This window comes from Protopterus annectens, chromosome 13.part0 (genome assembly GCF_019279795.1).
Source record: "Protopterus annectens isolate FY-2018-M chromosome 13.part0, PAN1.0, whole genome shotgun sequence".
Lineage (NCBI taxonomy): Eukaryota > Metazoa > Chordata > Ceratodontiformes > Protopteridae > Protopterus > Protopterus annectens.
The window spans coordinates 758,702,390-758,720,856 of NC_056747.1; the positions used below are offsets into that span (position 1 = coordinate 758,702,390).

The window sequence follows — 18,467 nt, forward strand, 5'->3', positions numbered from 1 at the left end:
TTGCCAAATAGGTGGTCCTGCTGTAAAGGAGCATCAAAATGTTTTGCTTTAACATGATCAGGCAGAGATTGCTCCTTAAGCCAAGCATGCCTTCTAAGCACAGACCCAGTAACAGCAGCCCTGCAAGAGGCCTTTAAAGAATCAAAACCACATTGCAAAGTATGTTTGCCAACTTGTTCAGCTGAATGCAATAAATCCTGCAAATCTTTATTCTCCACACAGTCAGAAATCAACATCAAATTCTGTTTAAGCAGTCCCATGATATGCTGTTGATATTTTAGCATATGGAATTGACAGTTTAAAGCCCTGATTGCTAAGGCTGCATTAGTATAAACCTTTTTACCCCATCAATCCAGCGCCCTAGAGTCTCTATCAGAAGGGGTAGGATTTTTAGCAGTAGAAACCTTAATGCCCTTGGGGCCCTGAGAAATGGTTTCAGGGTCCGCAACTGGATTTTTGAAAAGGAATTTGTGGGACTCAGGAACCCTGTAGTACACCTGTCTGGTTTGCTAGGGGCTGGAGGCAAGGAATCAGGGGCCATACTGGATTCCAAAAACACATCAACAATATCTAGTACAGGAGGTATAGCCAAAAGCCTATGTTGAAGAAGAAGAAGGACATCCCTAAGCCTCTTTTTGGATTCAGAGAAATCCTGACTTTCCCAGTGGAAATGCTCCCTTAAAGTATGTACAGTTTCCCCAAAAGAGAAATCCTCAGGTGGAGAAGCAGAGGGAATGGATTCCTCTGCATCAGTGCCCTCATAAGTAGGAATGGACAAATACAGATCATTGGAAGAGTCAGAAGAAACAGAGTCCTGTTCAGAAGATTCATAGTCAAATTCAATCCTAGGCCTCTTGGGGGAGGGGGGGTTGTTGACTATCCCAGATTAGAGTAATTAAATCTTCAGCCATTTTGATCATTTGTTTTTTAGGCATAGGGGCCTGAACATGTGGCCTGGGCGTCGTTTTTTTAGATATAGATCGAGATTTAGGCCTTAGCGCTGAAGTTGAAGTCGATTTAATATGCAAATCTGTAGGCCTGAAAACACCCTCAGAAGCTGGTGCCTGCTCAGCGGCTCCGGACTCATCCAAGGTAGAGACATCCGCGGGTTCCACATGTGAAGCATCTCGCGGCATACCAGACTCCAAATGGGTTTCAGTAGAGGCCTGTGAATCAGAAGTAGCGGGTATCAGGGGCTGCGAAAGTGCCTCACTGAGTACCGGCGAACTGTCGACTGGCTTAGGAGAAGCATTGTCGGCAGTTTTGGAGCTCAACGGCCTGTCTCTGTCTTTTTCTTTGCATTTTTTCAGTATTCCGGTAGTCGGATGGCTAACTGATGTCATTTCTCGATAATTAAACACAGAACCAAAATATTTTGAAGCAAAAATGTACCGACAACGGATAGTGCGCTGATTAAATAAAGCACAAAACCGACAGCAAGGTACATCGTGGTCAGGACCTAGGCAAGGAATACAATACAAATGAAAATCCTTATGAGGTATTTGCTTCCCACAAGTAATACAATTATTAACTTTTACTGACATTGTTAAGGAGCAAGAAAAAGTTTCCCCAGTGGGGTACTTAGCTTTTAGTTGAAGACTTCGGCTCAAACTCGAAAACGAAAATTTCAGGAGCTGGCCGATCGACACTTGCAAAATGCTTCTGCTTCGGGCACCACGCGGCAAGAAAGACTGATGTAATGGCGTCAGCTGCATGTTTTATACCCATGACGACCTGACGTCATGGAAAAAGGGACAGCAACCGACGCAGGACCCAAGACTTTGTTAATCAGGCCTACTGAGGGCAACCTGCCAGCAGATTACCCAAATGTAATGACTGCAACAGTGAAACACGATGAACATCATCGGCTGTGTAGCCACCCATTGACCATTTTATCTTATGTATACCTACTCTTGTAAAACTTTCAATTGTCTTAATTGTATCTTTTATTCACATTTTAATTTTTACTGTTATTCCTTAGTACTGGTATATGGATGGAGACTCTCTTTTAAGCCTTCATATTTTTTTTTTTAAAGTCTTCAGTTTTTGGTTTTATGGTCTAGTCTTAAGTTTTTGAATCCTTTTGTTTTCTGTGGTACCAGTTCTTATCCACTTTGATTAAGACCGTCTTTCTCAGACTGAGACATTAAACCTTATTACTGGCAGTGGCAAGGACATTTATTTAATAACACCAGGCTGCAGTTTGGTATAGCCACGCTGTATTTCTGAGTTCTTTGGTCACCTACTACTTTGTCTGACTCTAAGGCTTTTTTCCCCTCATTATTTAAACATTGAGATAGCATTTACAAGCTGAGGTGCTCAAATGAGAGCCATGGATCATTGGGAAAACCCTCCAACAAAAAAGTGGGATTTTGACCTCTAATATCAGCGCAGATCATCTTTTGTTGGTATTGGTTTATTTCACTATCTGGTATACCAATTCACCCCCATACATCTAGTACATAATCCCAGTCATCAGTAATCCTACCACAGAGTTATAGAATCCCCTTGGTAAGGGTGACATAGTGAACTAAGCAGACATAAGTATTCATATTTGAGGCATAACAGCTGTTCAAGCCTACCTAGATATGCTTAGATCCTCACAAAGGACTACATACCCATTGCTACTTACTCCACTTTATAGCAGCACCTTCACTACTTGCATTTCTTTATAGTAGCATGCACTAACTTGGGGCTGGAACCGCCACCATCTTGCTTCTGACCTCATATGGCTTCAACCCACCCCAGTTTCATCTACATTTACTTCTTCCCAGGGACCTGGTACCAGGAAACTTGGTTGGCCACACTTTTTATGGAGGTCTTTCCTCCCAATTGTGATTTTCTATGTTTTCCCATATCTCTAGTATCCAACTCTGGCTAGCCCCTCCATGCTGAATAGATCCAGGTTCGGCTAGATACATATTGAGTAGGATTTAAACACCCCCAACTAGCCCCTCCTTGACTTATCTAGTTTAGTAGATTCCATTCCAGATGTAAACAGATAGCTGGAGTTTGGACACCTTTTAGGCAAACCACCCGCCTCCTTTGGCATGGGTTAGATCATTTAAGATTCCCTAACCTGCAACAGTACAAAAAGTGTGCTACCCATCATCTAGCATTTTACAGGAGATCAGCTTCAAAAAGAGCAAGGCCTTACTTTCCTACCCTTGCTTTGGGCAAAACTACGTGAGTTCAGGACAACTGGATTTTGCTAATGTTACCCTAAAGTAATCCTAGTCTTCACAGGACCCACTGATACCAGGAGACAATTACTGGAGAAAGCTTTACAGAATCCCATTTTGGAGCCTCTATATATATATACATATACTCACTGAGCTTTACAGCACTTCCATGGGTCTACAAAATTCACCCCCAGAACAACCAACTGGAGGTCCCAATCCTCTGCTTCTTTCCCCTCACTAGTTAAACTCCTTACAGGCAAGTGCATTTTTAACCCATTCCTCCAAACACGGAACAGCTCCCATTTCACTGTTGGTTAAATATCGTTGGCTCTAGAAACAGCTAGGCTGATGCAGTTCTCTCCCATGGTTTAATAATTTTTAAAGTGCACTGACATATATAGCATTATGCATGGGGCTCAAGGCTGTTAATTTTTTTTATTACAATATGCTGTATTTCACTATTACTATTAACTAGCTTACGCTTTGTCAATATCTGATCTCTCCTCCTGTGATCCCCTCACTGAGGCATCAGACCTGCCCACCTCAAAAACATACCCACAGAAGCTGGAAGAGAAGGTATTCCAGCCCCTCCCTAGACCAATCAGGGTGATTTACAATGGATCATAAGAGGTTACTAGGCTAATGGCCCTGGGGCCCTTACAAGACTAGCCAAGAGTTTACCCCCAAAATGAAACCTCAGTCAGCACTCGTCACCCCTGTCAATGAGGGACACAGGTGGAACCCCCGAGACAAATTTGTGGTTTACCACCCACTCATTAAGGTTGCGCTTGAAGAGGGTCAGCGAGGTACTCTGTTTTGAAGTCTATTCCAGAGACTGGGCAGCCTCTGGGCCTCCAACACTTGTCCTATGTGGACAGGCTCAAATCACTATCACTCTACTCTGTATCATATAAACTGCTCAGAGGTGACCTATGTCTCACCTACAAGGCAATCTCAGACCCTGCCCTACTACAGATGCTCCATATCCGTAAGTCTAACTTCTTGTTCTCTTTGTGAACTACAGTTTAAATTTCACCCTCACCTTGCAAAATGGATGTATATAAGAATCAACTTTAGGCTGGGGTAACTCACTAGGCAGTGCTCATCCATCCTGTAAGCAGAACCTACAATAAACAGGACTGCATTCAAGCTGAAGTCACTGGAAGATTTTTTATAGTGTTTTTTTTTAAGCTGTTTTTATACTGTTTCATGATTATGTATTGTTTTTATGCTGGTTTATCTGGACCCGTTTCTACTGATTGGTGTTTAGGTATCAAATGGCAGTCTGATTACCATCTGATCATTGGCTGATTGACCGCTGTTCTCCACCGCCTACAATCGGACTCCGTGCATGTTTAGCCTTTGCTCCCAGAGCAGTCAGCATCACATGCACCCTGAAGCAAGGCTGGACATAAGCTCATTCCCGCTATAGGGACAACAATGAAATTGGAGTCCCATGGGAGATAAGGTAGGCGAGAGGTAACAGGGTTCATCCTTCTTGTCTTAGTCTTTTTTCATCTTGGATCACCCAACCTAGGGGTCAAAGTGGGACTGATTGGTACCATGACCAAGGCAGGTGGTTTTAAGGATTTTATATGCGAGTGTGTAGGTATATATATATATATATATATATATATATATATATATATGGTTCTACTTCATATCATCGAATTATCATTTCATCGAATTTCAAATCGAAAACTCATTTAGTTGAAAACTCATATCATCGAATCTCAAATCATTGAAAACTATAATGCAACTAGAAATAACATCCCAGACGCTGTTTACTATGTTTATGCAGGGGGGCAAGCCCCCCTGCACCCCCCGTAATTAAATATACCAACTCCAAGGTCGCACTACAGTGAGGTTAGGAAATTACCTTTTCCCCCCACTGTAATGCAACCTTGGAGTTAGAATATTTATTTACAGGGGGTGGGGGGTGCAGGGGGGCTTGCCCCACTTGCATAAATGTAGTAAAAACTTTGTGGAATGTTATTTCTGGTTGGTTTATAGTTTTCAATGATTTGAGATTCGATATGTGTTTTCAACGATTTGGTCTCGATGATTTGAAATTCGATGAAATGATAATTTGATGATATGAAGTGGAAACATATATATATATATATATATATATATATATATATATGTATATATGTATGTATAAAATGCATGCGTGTGTATATAGAAGTTCATAGGACGATACTAGGCTACTGGTCCAAAAGGCCTTATAAGCCTAGCAAAGAATTTCACCCATGTTCTCACAAAGTCAGAAAATCAGCATCTGTTTTCCCTGTCCAGCAGGGACACAGGTGAGATCCCAGGGGTATATTTTCTGTTTCCCATCCAGTCGTCCAGGTTCCTTTTAAAGAGGGCTAGTGAGGTATTCCGTTTGACAAGGAGAGGAAGTCTATTCCATAGATGGGGAGACGTTGGGACACAAATCTATCCCGCCAACAAGTTCTATTAATGTCACAGACCAGGTTGAGACCTTGCATGTGGGTTGCGCGAGTGGAGTTTGACTTACGGACATGCAGCAACTCCATCAAGGCTGAGTCTGAGATAGCCTTGTATGCCAGACACAGGTCATCTCTGAGCAGTCTATATGAGACTGTGTAGAGGGGACAGGGCTTTTAGCCTATTTGTATAGGATAGGTGTTTGAGACCCTGGATTTTCCTGGTTAGGAACCTCTGTGGTCTCTCCAACTGCTGCATGTGCTTGACAAGGTAGAAGGAAGGGAGCATTGTACTCGATAATGGGTCTAATAAGGGAGGAGTACAGGGATGTTATGACCGCCTTCTTACTGGATGAAATACCCTTACTTATGAGGTGGGCCACGTAGAAAGCCTTCCGTACAATGGATGGTCAAAAGTCAGTTTGCTATCGACCTGGGTGCCCAAGTCCCTCACGACTGATTGCATGATTAGTACCTTGTTATTAATGTAATAATTAGTGGGGAAACCATTTTCCCAAAGGGGATGATGATGCACTTCTTGGCATTTATTTTGAGGCCATGCTTCTGGCACCAGTCATTAGTTTGGTTAAGGCTTTCTTGGAGGATGTTCCATCACTAGAGAAATTTATGACAGTGCCAGCTTGCAGTCATCTGCAAACCTGGTCAGCCACAGACCACTGGTTTTGGCTTGCAACTCAGAAAAGTATATTCCAAACAGCAGAGGCCCCAAGACTGATCCTTGGGGTACACCGCTTGTTACGGGTCTACTACTAGAGGTGGCTTCCCCTATTTTGACTGAGTGGGTTCTATCAGTGAGCCAGTTAGCTACACATCTGGTAACATACAGGTTGACGCCTACCTAGTAGAGTTTATCTATTGTGCCAGAGTGGGAAATAGTGTTGAAGGCTTTGGCTAGGTCAAGGTAGCCAGTATGCACCGTCCTCCCCTCATCCATGGCTTTGGTGACTGTTTCGAAGAAAGCGACCAAGTTTAACGGGCATGATCTCCCTTTGACAAAACCAAACTGTGTGGGATCAAGCGTTTGGAGGTTGCCAATGTCCTTGTTTATAAGGTCAATGATAATGCATTCCATGGCCTTGCAGATCAGGCTAGTTAGGCTGATGGGCCTATAACTGCCTGGGTCTGTGGATGCTCCACCTTTGTGCAGAGGGATGACAGTGGCTCTCTCCTCCATTCTGCTCTGGGATGAAGCCGGTGCACAAACTTTGGTTGAATACGGTGCCGAGTGGTGCTGAGAGCTCTTGCCTGAATTCATGCAGGACACAGAGAGGGATGTTGTCGGGTCCCATGGAGGCTGTATTTTTTGGCCTTGGGAGGGCATTAATAACCTGCTCCCTGGTGATGAGGGGTGGGGGGGTGGGGGGCAGGTGATGGGGATGTTCTGGTTTACTGATGGGGGGGACGAGGGGGGTGAAGTTTTCATTGAAGTTGTCTGCCAGCAGTTTAGCTATATCTATGGCATTTGTGTACGTGGTATTCTTGACCACCAATTCAGAGAAGATTTGGGAGTTACCTTTGACACTGCAGACATATGCAAAGAAGGCCTTGTGGTTGTTCTTAGTGGATGTGGCCAATTTGGACTTGAAGTTAGCCTTAGAGGATTTCACCAGTGACCTTATTTGCTTGTTCAAAGGAGAGATTGCTTCCAACTTGGCACCTGCTCCTTCTTGGTCCTGGACAGCAATTTTTTTCCTTTTATTATAGTCTGTTTATTGCTGCTGCCCACTAGACAGGTTTACTCTTCCTTGAGGAAGATGATTTGATCCTGTCAGGTACTGCTGAGTCCATGCAGCTATATAGGTGCTCATACAGTTTTTTGGTGTAGGCTTGGACATCAGTGCTTGATTCAATTGAAGTGATGGTGGCTGTGAAGCTGCTTATACATGCTCTCAGCAGGGTGTACTCAGCTTTGGAAAATATTTTTTGTTCGACCCTGGAGGGGGGGGGGCACTTTGAAAGTGACTGCTTTAGTAAGATCTTACTAAGGAGGATGACACCGTAGGGTTGCTACAGTGGCTACTCATGTTGGTTAGCACCAGGTCCAGGATTTTTTCACCTCGTGTGGGGTTGTCGACCAGCTGATCCAATGCATTGGCATTGATGATGTCAAGGAATCTCTGGGTGTCCGTGTTTGAGCTAGAATAGGTCTTCCACTCTATGGTTGGGTAGTTAAAGTCGCCCACAATCAGGGTCGAGGGTTGAATCCTGATGGATTCAAGTAAGTCCAGACAGGCGGAGTGGGCCTCCTGAGTCATGGTTGGGAATCTGTAGCTAGCTATGACTTAAATAGGTGTTTTGTCAATAGTTAACTGCACCTGGAGTGTCTCCTGTGCATCATACTGTTTGACCAGCCTGGAAGTGTGTATGTCTTTGATAAATATTGAAACTCAACCTCTTTTTGCTTTGTAGCCCTATGTCTGGGGTCTGAAAGTATGGTAGGACAAGTAACCTGGTAAGGCTGAGGTGCTCTCTGCAGTTTTGAACCAGGTTTCAGTAACTGCACAAATGTCAGTATCTTCCAGGGTGAGGAATGCTTGGAATGAGTACAGTTTCATGTTAAGACTCCTAGTGTTTAGCAGCATGACCTTTAAATTTCATTTAGAAGAACTTTTCACATTGGTAATTTTGTCATCATGACTTTGCCTAAAAAAGGCACTATGGAGGAGGCAGGAGCCTTTGCCAGAAGCCTGAAGCCCAGGGGAGACAGATGAAGGCCGTATACACAGATACGTGCATACATACCTATATATAAATACATGTATGTATACACACACACACACACACACAAACGCAAATGTACACAGTGCACGGATTCTTAGAGATGATTTTCAGATTCTCTGGTTATGGATAACTGTAAAGGCCAATAAGACTTCAATACCACAAGATACATCAACTGAACACATTCTACAGGCCCCACATGCTGAAGGATAGCTGGCAGGGAATCCTGCAAATATTGTGCAGTCTTAGAACAGACCCCGAGGGTGGTTTCTTCTACAATTAAAATGTTTAAACTGATTATACTTCGATAATTTTACGTTTTATATTATTCTTGGCATAACTAATGGGCAAGATCTCTCTTTCAAGGCATCAGTTACATTAACATATAAATTGATTCCAGTTAACTTATTAAAAAGCCATAATACTAAACGTATAGTTTTGAAATATCAAAATGCTGAAATGTTAAAATGTTGAAATCAAAATAACTACTCCCCTACTCCCCACTTCAGAACTTTCATGTCAACTGAAAGAGGGATGCTAGAGCTCTGAAAAAAAAAATACTAACTATACAAAAATCAATGTCTTCATGCTGGCAACAAAAAACAAACTAAAGTAAGAGGGTGGCGGGAAAGAGCATCTCAGACCTCTTAACTGTCCTTATTTTTGGGGATATATCCCTATTTTCCAGCTTGATTTATCCCTTCACACAGTTTTCTGAATCCTCCTCATTACGTGATTTTTGAAGATGTCTAGTACACAGAAAACCACACTGCATGACCAACATACTAGTGGCAACAATAATTTAAAGAAAAGTACAGTTGTGTATACTTACCATAAATGTAGATGCTCGAGTGTATTCACTGTTGCGGTCATCATATTTGGGTTACCTGCCTGCAGGTGGGCCTCAGCCGGCCTGAATACCAGAGTCTTGGATTCCTGCATCAGATGCTCTCTCTTCTTCCATGACATCAGGTCGTCAGGGGTATAAAACATGCAGCAGACGCCATTACATCAGTTTTTCTTGCCCCAGATGTCAGGTGCCCCCACAATGGGAGGCAATTATATGTTATGGTACACCGCCATCAAAAAACAAATACACCAGAAAGCTTAAATACACCAAACAGGAAAGAAAGGTAGAGCCAAGAGAAGTCAGGGGGTTGGAGGGAGGGTAACCAGGATTGCAACAGTGAATACACTCGAACATCTACATTTCTGGTAAGTGTACACAACTGTACTATGTTCTTCGTGTTTCACTGTTGCAGTCATCACATTTCGGTTGATTCCCAAAGCTAAGGAAGGGAGGAGGAAGAAAGAGAGCATTAGGGTCAGCTATTAAGCCCTGCAGGACTGCAGTGGCAAAACCAGCTCTGGATTTAGAAAAAATAGGCATGTGGTAATGCTTGGTGAAAGTATGTACAGAGCTCCAGGTAGCAGCTTCTTGGATGTCCCTGGTAGGGACGCCTTTGAGAAAGGCTGTAAAGCAGATGTAGCCCTGGTGGAATGTGATCTTATCCCCTGTGGGGTAGGTTTTCCGTGGTGCTTATAGCAGAAATGAATGCAATGGGCTATCCATTTAGAAATGGTTTGCTTTGAAATGGCCGTCCCCTCTGCCCCTGCAGGAAAGGCAATTTGCAGCTGTTCAGATTTTCTGAGAGGTTTAGTCCTGTCCAAATAAAATCTAAGTTGTCTGCGCACGTCCAGAGAGTGCAGTATCCGTTCTCCTTTGTTTTGTGGATTAGAGAAAAAAGTAGGCAAATGAATGTACTGATTTAGAGCCACACTAGACACCACCTTGGCCATAAAGGAAGGATTGGTCCTGAGGGAAACCCTGTCTGCATGGAAGATAATGAAGGCTCCCACTGCCATGAGGGCCTGTAATTCAGACACTCTTCTAGCTGAAGTGATGGCTAGAAGGAAAGCTGTTTTCCAAGAAAGGAATTTCAACTCTGCAGTTGCAGCTGGCTCAAAAGGAGGTAGGGTGAGCTTTTCCAATACAAAGTTAAGGTCCCAGGTTGGAGTAGGGGCTCTCCTGGATGGTCTTAAATATTTGGCCCCTCTGAGGAATTGCTTCAGCAGGGGGTGAGAGAAGAGGGGTGGCTCAGTATTATAATGTGCTGAAATGGCCGAGGCATGAATTTTAATAGATGAGAAGGAAAGGCCCTTGTGGAGCATCTCTGTTAAGTATTGAAGAATATGCGGTAAGTTGGGCACTCTTGCGCCCATCCCCTGAGTCTGGTTCCAGGAACAGTATCTTTTCCACTTTTCAGCATAGGATTTTCTGGTACTAGGCCTCCTTGCCTGTAAAATGACATCCAGCATTTGCTTACTGAGGGATGGTGTTGGAGAGCTCACAAAATTAGCCAGGCTGCAAGGTTCAGGCTTTGAAGCTGGGGGTGCAGAATATGGCCCTCCTGCTGGGACAGCAGGGAAGGGGTCTGAGGCAGGTACCATGGTTCCAGCGGTGACATACTGTGCAACAGGAGGTACCAGCGTTGGCGTGGCCAGTCTGGTGCAATGAGTATAGTCCTGTTTGATCTTTAGCAGAACTTTCGAGAGGAGAGGCAGAGGGGGAAAGGCATAAACTGAGAGGCTTTCCCAGGTAAAGGACAGGGCATCCACTTTCCAAGCTTGTCTGTGGGGAGTCCTTGTGCAGAATTTGTCCAATTGGTAGTTCTGAGGGGAGGCAAACAGGTCAGTCTCTGGGCTCCCCCATTTGTTTCTCAAAATACTGAATATCTTTGGTTCCAGTTTCCACTCGTGTGGTTCCATTGCCAGTGAATTTAGTTTGTCTGGCAGGAACTGAGCCTGTAGGTGCACTTCGTAGCTCAAGGCTGTGTTCCACAGGGCCATGGCTAGTCTGCAGAGAGGGTATGAGTGGGTCCCCCCTGCTTGTTTATGTACCACATAACAGTGGTGTTGTCTGTCTTAATCAATAATTGTCCTGGAAGAATGTAGTCCTTGAAGGCTGTCAGAATTCTGCACAGCTAACATTTCTTTTTGATTGATATGCAGATGCATTTGACTCTGGTTCCATTTGCCCTGAATGCACTGCCCTGCCAAGTGAGTCCCCCATGCATAGTCTGATGCGTCTGTTGTTAGGGTTCGGGCAGCAGGGGGTAAAGTGAACGGCAGTCCTTTGTTGTGGTAGCAGGCCTCTCCCCACCAAAGGAACTCTTGTCTTTATACAAGGAATGATCGGGATCAATGACTCCAGGTCCTGGGAATGTTGACACCATAGGCTTTTTAGATACCATTGTAGTTTCCTCATATGCAGTCTTGCATATGGAATTAGTAGGATGCAAGAGGCCATGAACCCCAGGGCTTGCAGTATTTTCCTTGCAGATAGCTGGGTCTTTGTGGTCAGTACGTTGAAGCAGGCTGTCAAATAAACTTGTTTCTCTGGCGTGAGGTAAGCCATCTAGGAAGTTGTGTTCAAGTTTGCTCCCAGGAATACAGTTTGTTGGCAGGGTACTAGATGAGACTTCTTTTAGTTTATGGTGTACCCCAGTGAGGTTAGCAGTTTCTTTATAAATGCCAGATGATTCAATACCATGTCCTGGCTTTCTGCCTGAATTAGACAATCATCCATGTATGGGTATATTTGAATATTTCTTTGCCTGCATAATGCAATGACTGGAGCTAGGAACTTTGTGAATACCCTGGGTGCAATAGATAAGCCAAAGGGCAGTGCAGAGAACTGATAGTGGATGTAGCCGGCTCTGAATCGTAGGTATTTTCTGCAAGATTCCCTTATTGGAATGTGCAGGTAAGCTTCCTTTAAGTCCAATGTTGCCAACCAGGCATTTTGCCTGGCATGGGAAGCAACTGATGAAGAGCTAGCATTTTGAATTTTGGGATTACCAAAAAGGTATTTAGGATACAGAGGTCCAGGATAGGACACCAGGAGTTGTCTTTTCTGGGTACCAGGAAAAATCTCAAGTAAAAACCTTGTCCCCTTTCTTCTGCTGGGACAGGCTGAATAGCCCTAATACTTAGAAGAGAGAGAACCTGCTGTTGAGCCTCTGCCCACTGATTTGGGGGTAGGTCTGGTCAACTGTCTGGGGTTGGTAAGGTGTGAAAGTGGAATCTGTATCCTTGGGAAACTATATTTAAAACCCATTTGTCCTGGGTAATGAGTTCCAAGTTTTTTTGCATGCAGGGTGATATTTCCCCCCTAAGGGAGCAGGCAGTTGAGCAGGGCTTGGAAGGTTTAAGGTTAAGTCATTGTGACAGTTTATCATAGGGGGGTGTCTTATTACTTCCAGCTTTGGAAGTAGGAGCTCGCCACTGCTTAGGCCTGTGAGTACCTTGAGACTGTAGCCTAGGTGATCTGCTGTTCCTGGGTTTGGACTGAGAAGGCCTGGAAGAGACAAGAAAGGACCAATTCTTAGATGGCCAATGCCTACTAAATCTGGGAGGCTGTACTTGCAGGAAATCTTTAACAGTTTGCATAGATTTAGCTTTTTCCTCCATCTTTTTAAGTACTTCTGCTTTGTTGCCAAACAGGCGGTCCTGGTTTAAGAGAACATCCAGTAATTTAGCTTTAACATGATCTGACAAATTTTGCTCCTTAAGCCAAGCATGCCTTCTAAGAACAGACCCAGTGACAGCAGCCCTGCAAGATGCTTCTAAAGAGTCAAAACCACATTACAAAGTATGTTTACCAACTTGTTCAGCAGAATGCATTAAATCCTTTAATTCTTTATTTTCAGCACAGTCAGGAATCAACATCACTTTCTGTTTAAGTAGTCCAATAATATGTTGCTGATATGAAACTGGCAGTTTAAGGCCCTAATGGCCAAAGTAGCAGAAGTGTATACCTTCTTACCCCATCTGTCCAGGGCCCTGGAATCTCTATCAGAGGGGATAGGGTTTTTGGCAGTAGTAGCCTCAATGCCTTTAGGTCCCTGTGAAATGGTCTCTGGGTCCGCAGTAGGATTCTTAAAGAGGAACTTGTGAGAGGTACTCCAGTTCCTGTCAGGTTTCCTGGGAGCTGGAGGTAAAGTGTCTGGGGCCAGGCTAGATTCCAGGAAGGCATCATCTACAATGTCCAGTACAGGAGGGATAGCTAAAGGCCTGTGTTGAGGTAGGAGTAAGAATTCCCTAAGCTTATTTTTGGAGTCAGAGTAATCCTGGCTTTCCCAGCGGAAATGCTCCCTAAAAGTGTGCAAAGTCTCACCAAAAGAAAAATCTTCAGGAGGGGAAGCAGAGGGTATAGAGTCCTCTGCATCAGAATCCTCATAGGTAGATAAGGGCAAATCCTGGTCATCAGAAGAAACAGAAATTACAGAGTCCTGATCAGAAGAATCAGAAGGAAAATCAGTTCTAGGTCTCTTAGAGGGAGAAGGCTGGCTTCCCCTAATTAAAGTAATAAGGTCTTCAGTCATTCTTATTTGTTTTTTAGGCATATGGGCCTGACCATGCAGTTTGGACGTTGGTTTTCTAGGCATGGGTCGAGTTTTAGGCCTTGAAGAAGAAGATGGCGTTGGTTTGAAATGCAAGTCAGTAGGCCTGAATACACCCTCAGAAGCCGGTGCCTGCACAGCGGCTCCGGACCCATTCAAGGTAGAGACATCTGCAGGTTCCACAGTCGAAGAAGCATCTTGCGGCATACCGGACTCTGAATGGGTCTCAGTAGAGGCCTGCGAATCAGAAGTAGTGGGTATCAGGGACTGCAAAAGCGCCTCACTAGCTTAACGGAAGTGTCGTCGGCAGCTTTGGACCTATGCGGTCTGTCTGTCTTTATCTTTATGTTTTTTCGGAATGTCGGTAGTCGGATGGCATACTGAAGACATTTCTGGATAATTAAACAGAGTACCGAAATAGTTTGATGCAAACATTAACCAATGACGAATAGTTTGAGGATTGAATAAGGCACAAAACCGACAGCGAGGGACGTCGTGATCTGAGCCTAAGCAAGGAATGCAGTACAAATGAAAATCTTTATGAAGTATTTACTTTCCACAGGTACTACAATTGTGAACTTTTACTGACCGGTTTAGAGCAAGAAAAAGGATCCCCAATGGGGTACTTAGCTCTTTTGAAGACTTTGGGCCGGGTCTGAAACATGAAAACGAAAATTTCAGGAGTCGGCCGACCGACACTTGCGAACTGCTTCTGCTTCGGGCACTGCGTGGAAAGAAAGACTGATGTAATGGCGTCAGCTGCATGCTTTATACCCCTGACTCCCTGTCATTGAAGAAGAGATGGCATCTGACGCAGAGCCCAAGAGTTTGATATTCAGGCCAGCTGAGGGCTACCTGCAGGCACATAACACAAATGTAATGACTGCAACAGTGAAACACGAAGAACATCCCGACCTAGGTCTAATGTCTGCAATAGACAGAGAAGGATCCCTAGTCAAAACGGCAGGAACATCCCCTGGAGTCCTTGAGCACAACAAGCTGCGGTTCCCCCATTCCACCTGAAATAGACATCTGCATTGCCTCGGACGTGCTGGGATCAGATTCCTAGGCGCCTTCCAAAGAGGTATCCACCGAAGAACCGTACCCAACCTCTGACCATACCACCGGGTCTTCACTGACCTCAAGGGATACGTCTGAGGTAAGAAGTGCAGCTGAAGAGGATTCAGGTCTTTGCTTGCACTCCTTCCTCTTCAAACTCTGCTCGGCCGAAGGACCCCTGGAACTCTCCATAACATCTTTAGCCAGACATTTAAGCCACTGCTTTCTCCAGGTAGAGATTTAATGCAAAAGTTGGCTACGCAACGTCTTAGGCCAAGCCTGACAAATGGAACAGTATCGATAGTCGTGACTAGGCCTTAAACAGAAAAGACAGAGGTTGTGGCTATCTTTATGTGGAATCTGCCTTCCACATCTACACTTGCCCTTCCTGGATGACATGAATAACAAAAGGCAGTGGCAAAAAAATAAATCTCCAACAGGGCACTTATCTGAAGCTGGCAGCAACACACGGAATCTGACTGCAGACCGTAAGTAGGAGTCACCCTTTTGAGTGAAGGCAGAAAAGCTCTCAGGATGGTACGTGCGGACGTCCTTTTATGGCTGACGTTGTCAGAGCATATGTGCGACATCCCACATACTGACAGTGGCTAAAAGATTTTGTATACTGGCCAGACGTCGGGTCATAGGATGGAAGACAACCCATACATAAAGAATACTGCAACACTGATTAGAAGGACATCTTGCTGTACAGCAACCTCATGACACTCCCCTAAAATTTGTGATCTACAACAGTACAACGAACCTCCTTTTTTATTATAGAACAGTTTTCTCCTGCTAGTGACAAACTCCTACATGCTACATGGCATGGACTGCAGCTAGAGGTATAGTTACAACTAAATGTCAGCTTACCTGCATCATTTTCCCGCCGATCCACTTCATCGTACACATCCATTGCAAGCTCCTCAAACAGTCGGTTACTCAGCTGCAGCAAGGAAACAAGAAAATACAGCAGGTCACTTGATGCTGCCAGATGCATTATTAAGTACTCTACAGTCCACACTGTGAAACCATTTCTATTGTCATACTGTGCAAAAAAGAGACCAACTCTAACCCCTCCAGTAGGCTGCTCTGAAATCCCCTACCCTGTAATTCTGCATAGATTACACATCCTTTGCAGCAAATCAGATTAACAGCCATCAGATTACAAAAACAAATTTACCTTGCAAACGCAATCATTTTTCTGTGATGTGGTATAAACAGCCACTGCTTGAGCACTGCCCCATTCACCTACACTTCAATGACATAAAAAGGTTTCGGATTTATTTCCTATACTGTACAACAGGAACAGCACTTAAGGGTGTTTTAAACAGTACTACACTGCTATTAGGCTGTGAATTTTAAGTAACTTGTTTTGCTAAACTAAGCTGCTTTAACTTTATTGATTTTCTGGACAGAGTATTTTTTCCTGGCAAGAAAGAATTGAGCAACAATGTAAGCGAATCAGTTACACAAGACATAAGTAGACAAATCCAGAGGTAATCATAATGGACAGGAAGGCATTCAATATTAACTTGATACGCACAAGTGCCTACAAGGCATGAGTCTAGCTCTGCCACACAAGGCATCCAAGTTGGAAAATGTTCTGCAGTTAAGATGCTGTAGCTGTTCGACATGCCATCCCACTGCACCACTGAAGAAACAAATACAGTGTAGCGAGTCTTCATACATAAGCATAAATAGAACTACACTATATCCTATAGCATCAAAACTTGTGTCAACCCTTCCCAAAGTCACCTAAAACGATTCTGAATATATACTGTAACATACAAATGCAAGCAATTAAAAGAGAAATCAGCTTAAGAAAAGTGATTAAGATGCTTTAAAGTAATCCCAGTTATTATTAAACAGAAACAACTATGGAGAGGTGTCAACATTCATTGGTTCAGTTGTACAATGTTAGTTCTCTATACTAGAGAGTCAAAGGGCAGTAAGGCCTAAATTTAGCTTTAAAAAAAACACTGCGACTACAATATCAGTATGACTGGGCAACTGGGACCTTCCTGCTTCAGATTGTCTCATTCAAGACCTAATGGCTATCAATTACATGAAACAGAAACAGGGGTACCCCCCCCCCCATCAAGTGTGGAGGTACAGCGATGGTAGTTGTGAGGCAGGTATTTATTTTTATTTATACTTGTTTACTGGGATACTGCACTGATCAAAACTGACCAACTGCAGAAGCAGCCCAGGTAAAAAGAAATTCACACAAAAATATTTCAGATGTAGAAGGTTAACAGGCTATTACACACAATAACAGAACTAAACAGTTAAAGATTAAATTAATAGAGGATAAATACTGCAGGCACATATCAAGTAGGAGCCAATAAAAATATTTTGCAGAATACAGTGGGATTTGTGGGAACAATACATACAAAAAAAACAGTGTTCAGGAAAAGGAGTAAATTTAAGGAAAGCCAGGAACTGAGCAATGCATGTAGTAAGCCAATGAAAATTATTAAAATGTATACAGAGTGAAAATAAAGGAAATGCTAATATGTTTTTTTCTTTTCTATTATTGTATGTATATATACCTATGTCACTTTTTAAAAATATGTTTAATAAAGATGTTTAAAAAATCAAGAATGAACAGTACATATAGGTCTGTGGAACGGATATAGTGGAAGACAGAGCAAAATGAAATAGTGGAAACAAAGTAAAAGGAGTTAAGTGGCATGGCCATTAGAGAAGCAGAAACACTGGGGTTGTTTATGGAAAATGCTTTTGAGTTCACATAAGAATTTAAGGTAATCAAATGGGCGTGCCTTCGTTGAAGGTTGGGCTTCGGTTTGGCACCTCGGCACCGTAAAAATCTACTGCCAATCATTAGCAGACTGGAGTTCCACTGTGGTGACCCCTAACCTGGAAAAGCCGAAAGAAAAAGAAGAAGTAAACTCCTTGAGGTGTACTGGAAGGTAATGCCCAAACGTTGGAGCAATCAATGAGGAGGCTTGCTTGGTATAACAGAGGTTGGTTCTGAGGGTAATTGAGGGTGGGGATATTTATGAATAGTGTCTGAAGTTGTATGTAAGTAGAGGATTGATCATAAAACTTGGATGAAGTCAATGGGAATGAGAAACTGTCGAAATCAGTAAGGTGTGGCAATAAAAAAGTGAAAAAAAGCAGCTGTGTGAGGCACAACCATTATACACAAAACTTAATTTGCGTATTCACTGTAATCTTTACCTTTAGGTCTCTAGCAGAAGTACAACAGTCATAATGACTTCTGCAGCTTTGAACACTTAACTGATTGTAAAATGTTTGTAACCTACTGTGATACCACTAAGCATCTCACTCCTGTACCACACCCAACAAATGCCCCCCCCCCCCCGCTCCTGCTACTTATACAAATCAAAACTCAAAGGTACAGCAACTCTAAACTTTGGATGCATTCTCAGTTATTTGCACGCACAATCTTGCTTTTTTTCAGGAGTACAATTCTGACCCTCAGAATTTCAATAGGAAATCCAGACTTTTGGCTAAGCATCTCCTTATTGTGGGCAGCTCTCCAGAATGTTTTCATAAAATCAGTTCATGTCTCTCAATTGGCTGGTTTTGCTGCTACTAACTAGTACACAAACTGTCAACCAGCACTGAGAATCTCCAGTTCT

General features: G+C 43.4%; 1 protein-coding gene across 4 annotated transcripts in view; it reads right to left on the reverse strand.

Moving 5' to 3' along the window:
* Nucleotides 1-18,467, reverse strand: part of GIT1 (GIT ArfGAP 1) — a 1,727,505-nt gene that overhangs the window by 775,079 nt on the left and 933,959 nt on the right. For all 4 annotated transcript variants that reach the window (XM_044054459.1, XM_044054456.1, XM_044054457.1 and 1 more), the window contains one exon: nt 15,709-15,781. In XM_044054459.1, coding sequence (XP_043910394.1) covers nt 15,709-15,781 — 73 coding nt within the window. The remainder of the gene's footprint in view (nt 1-15,708; nt 15,782-18,467) is intronic.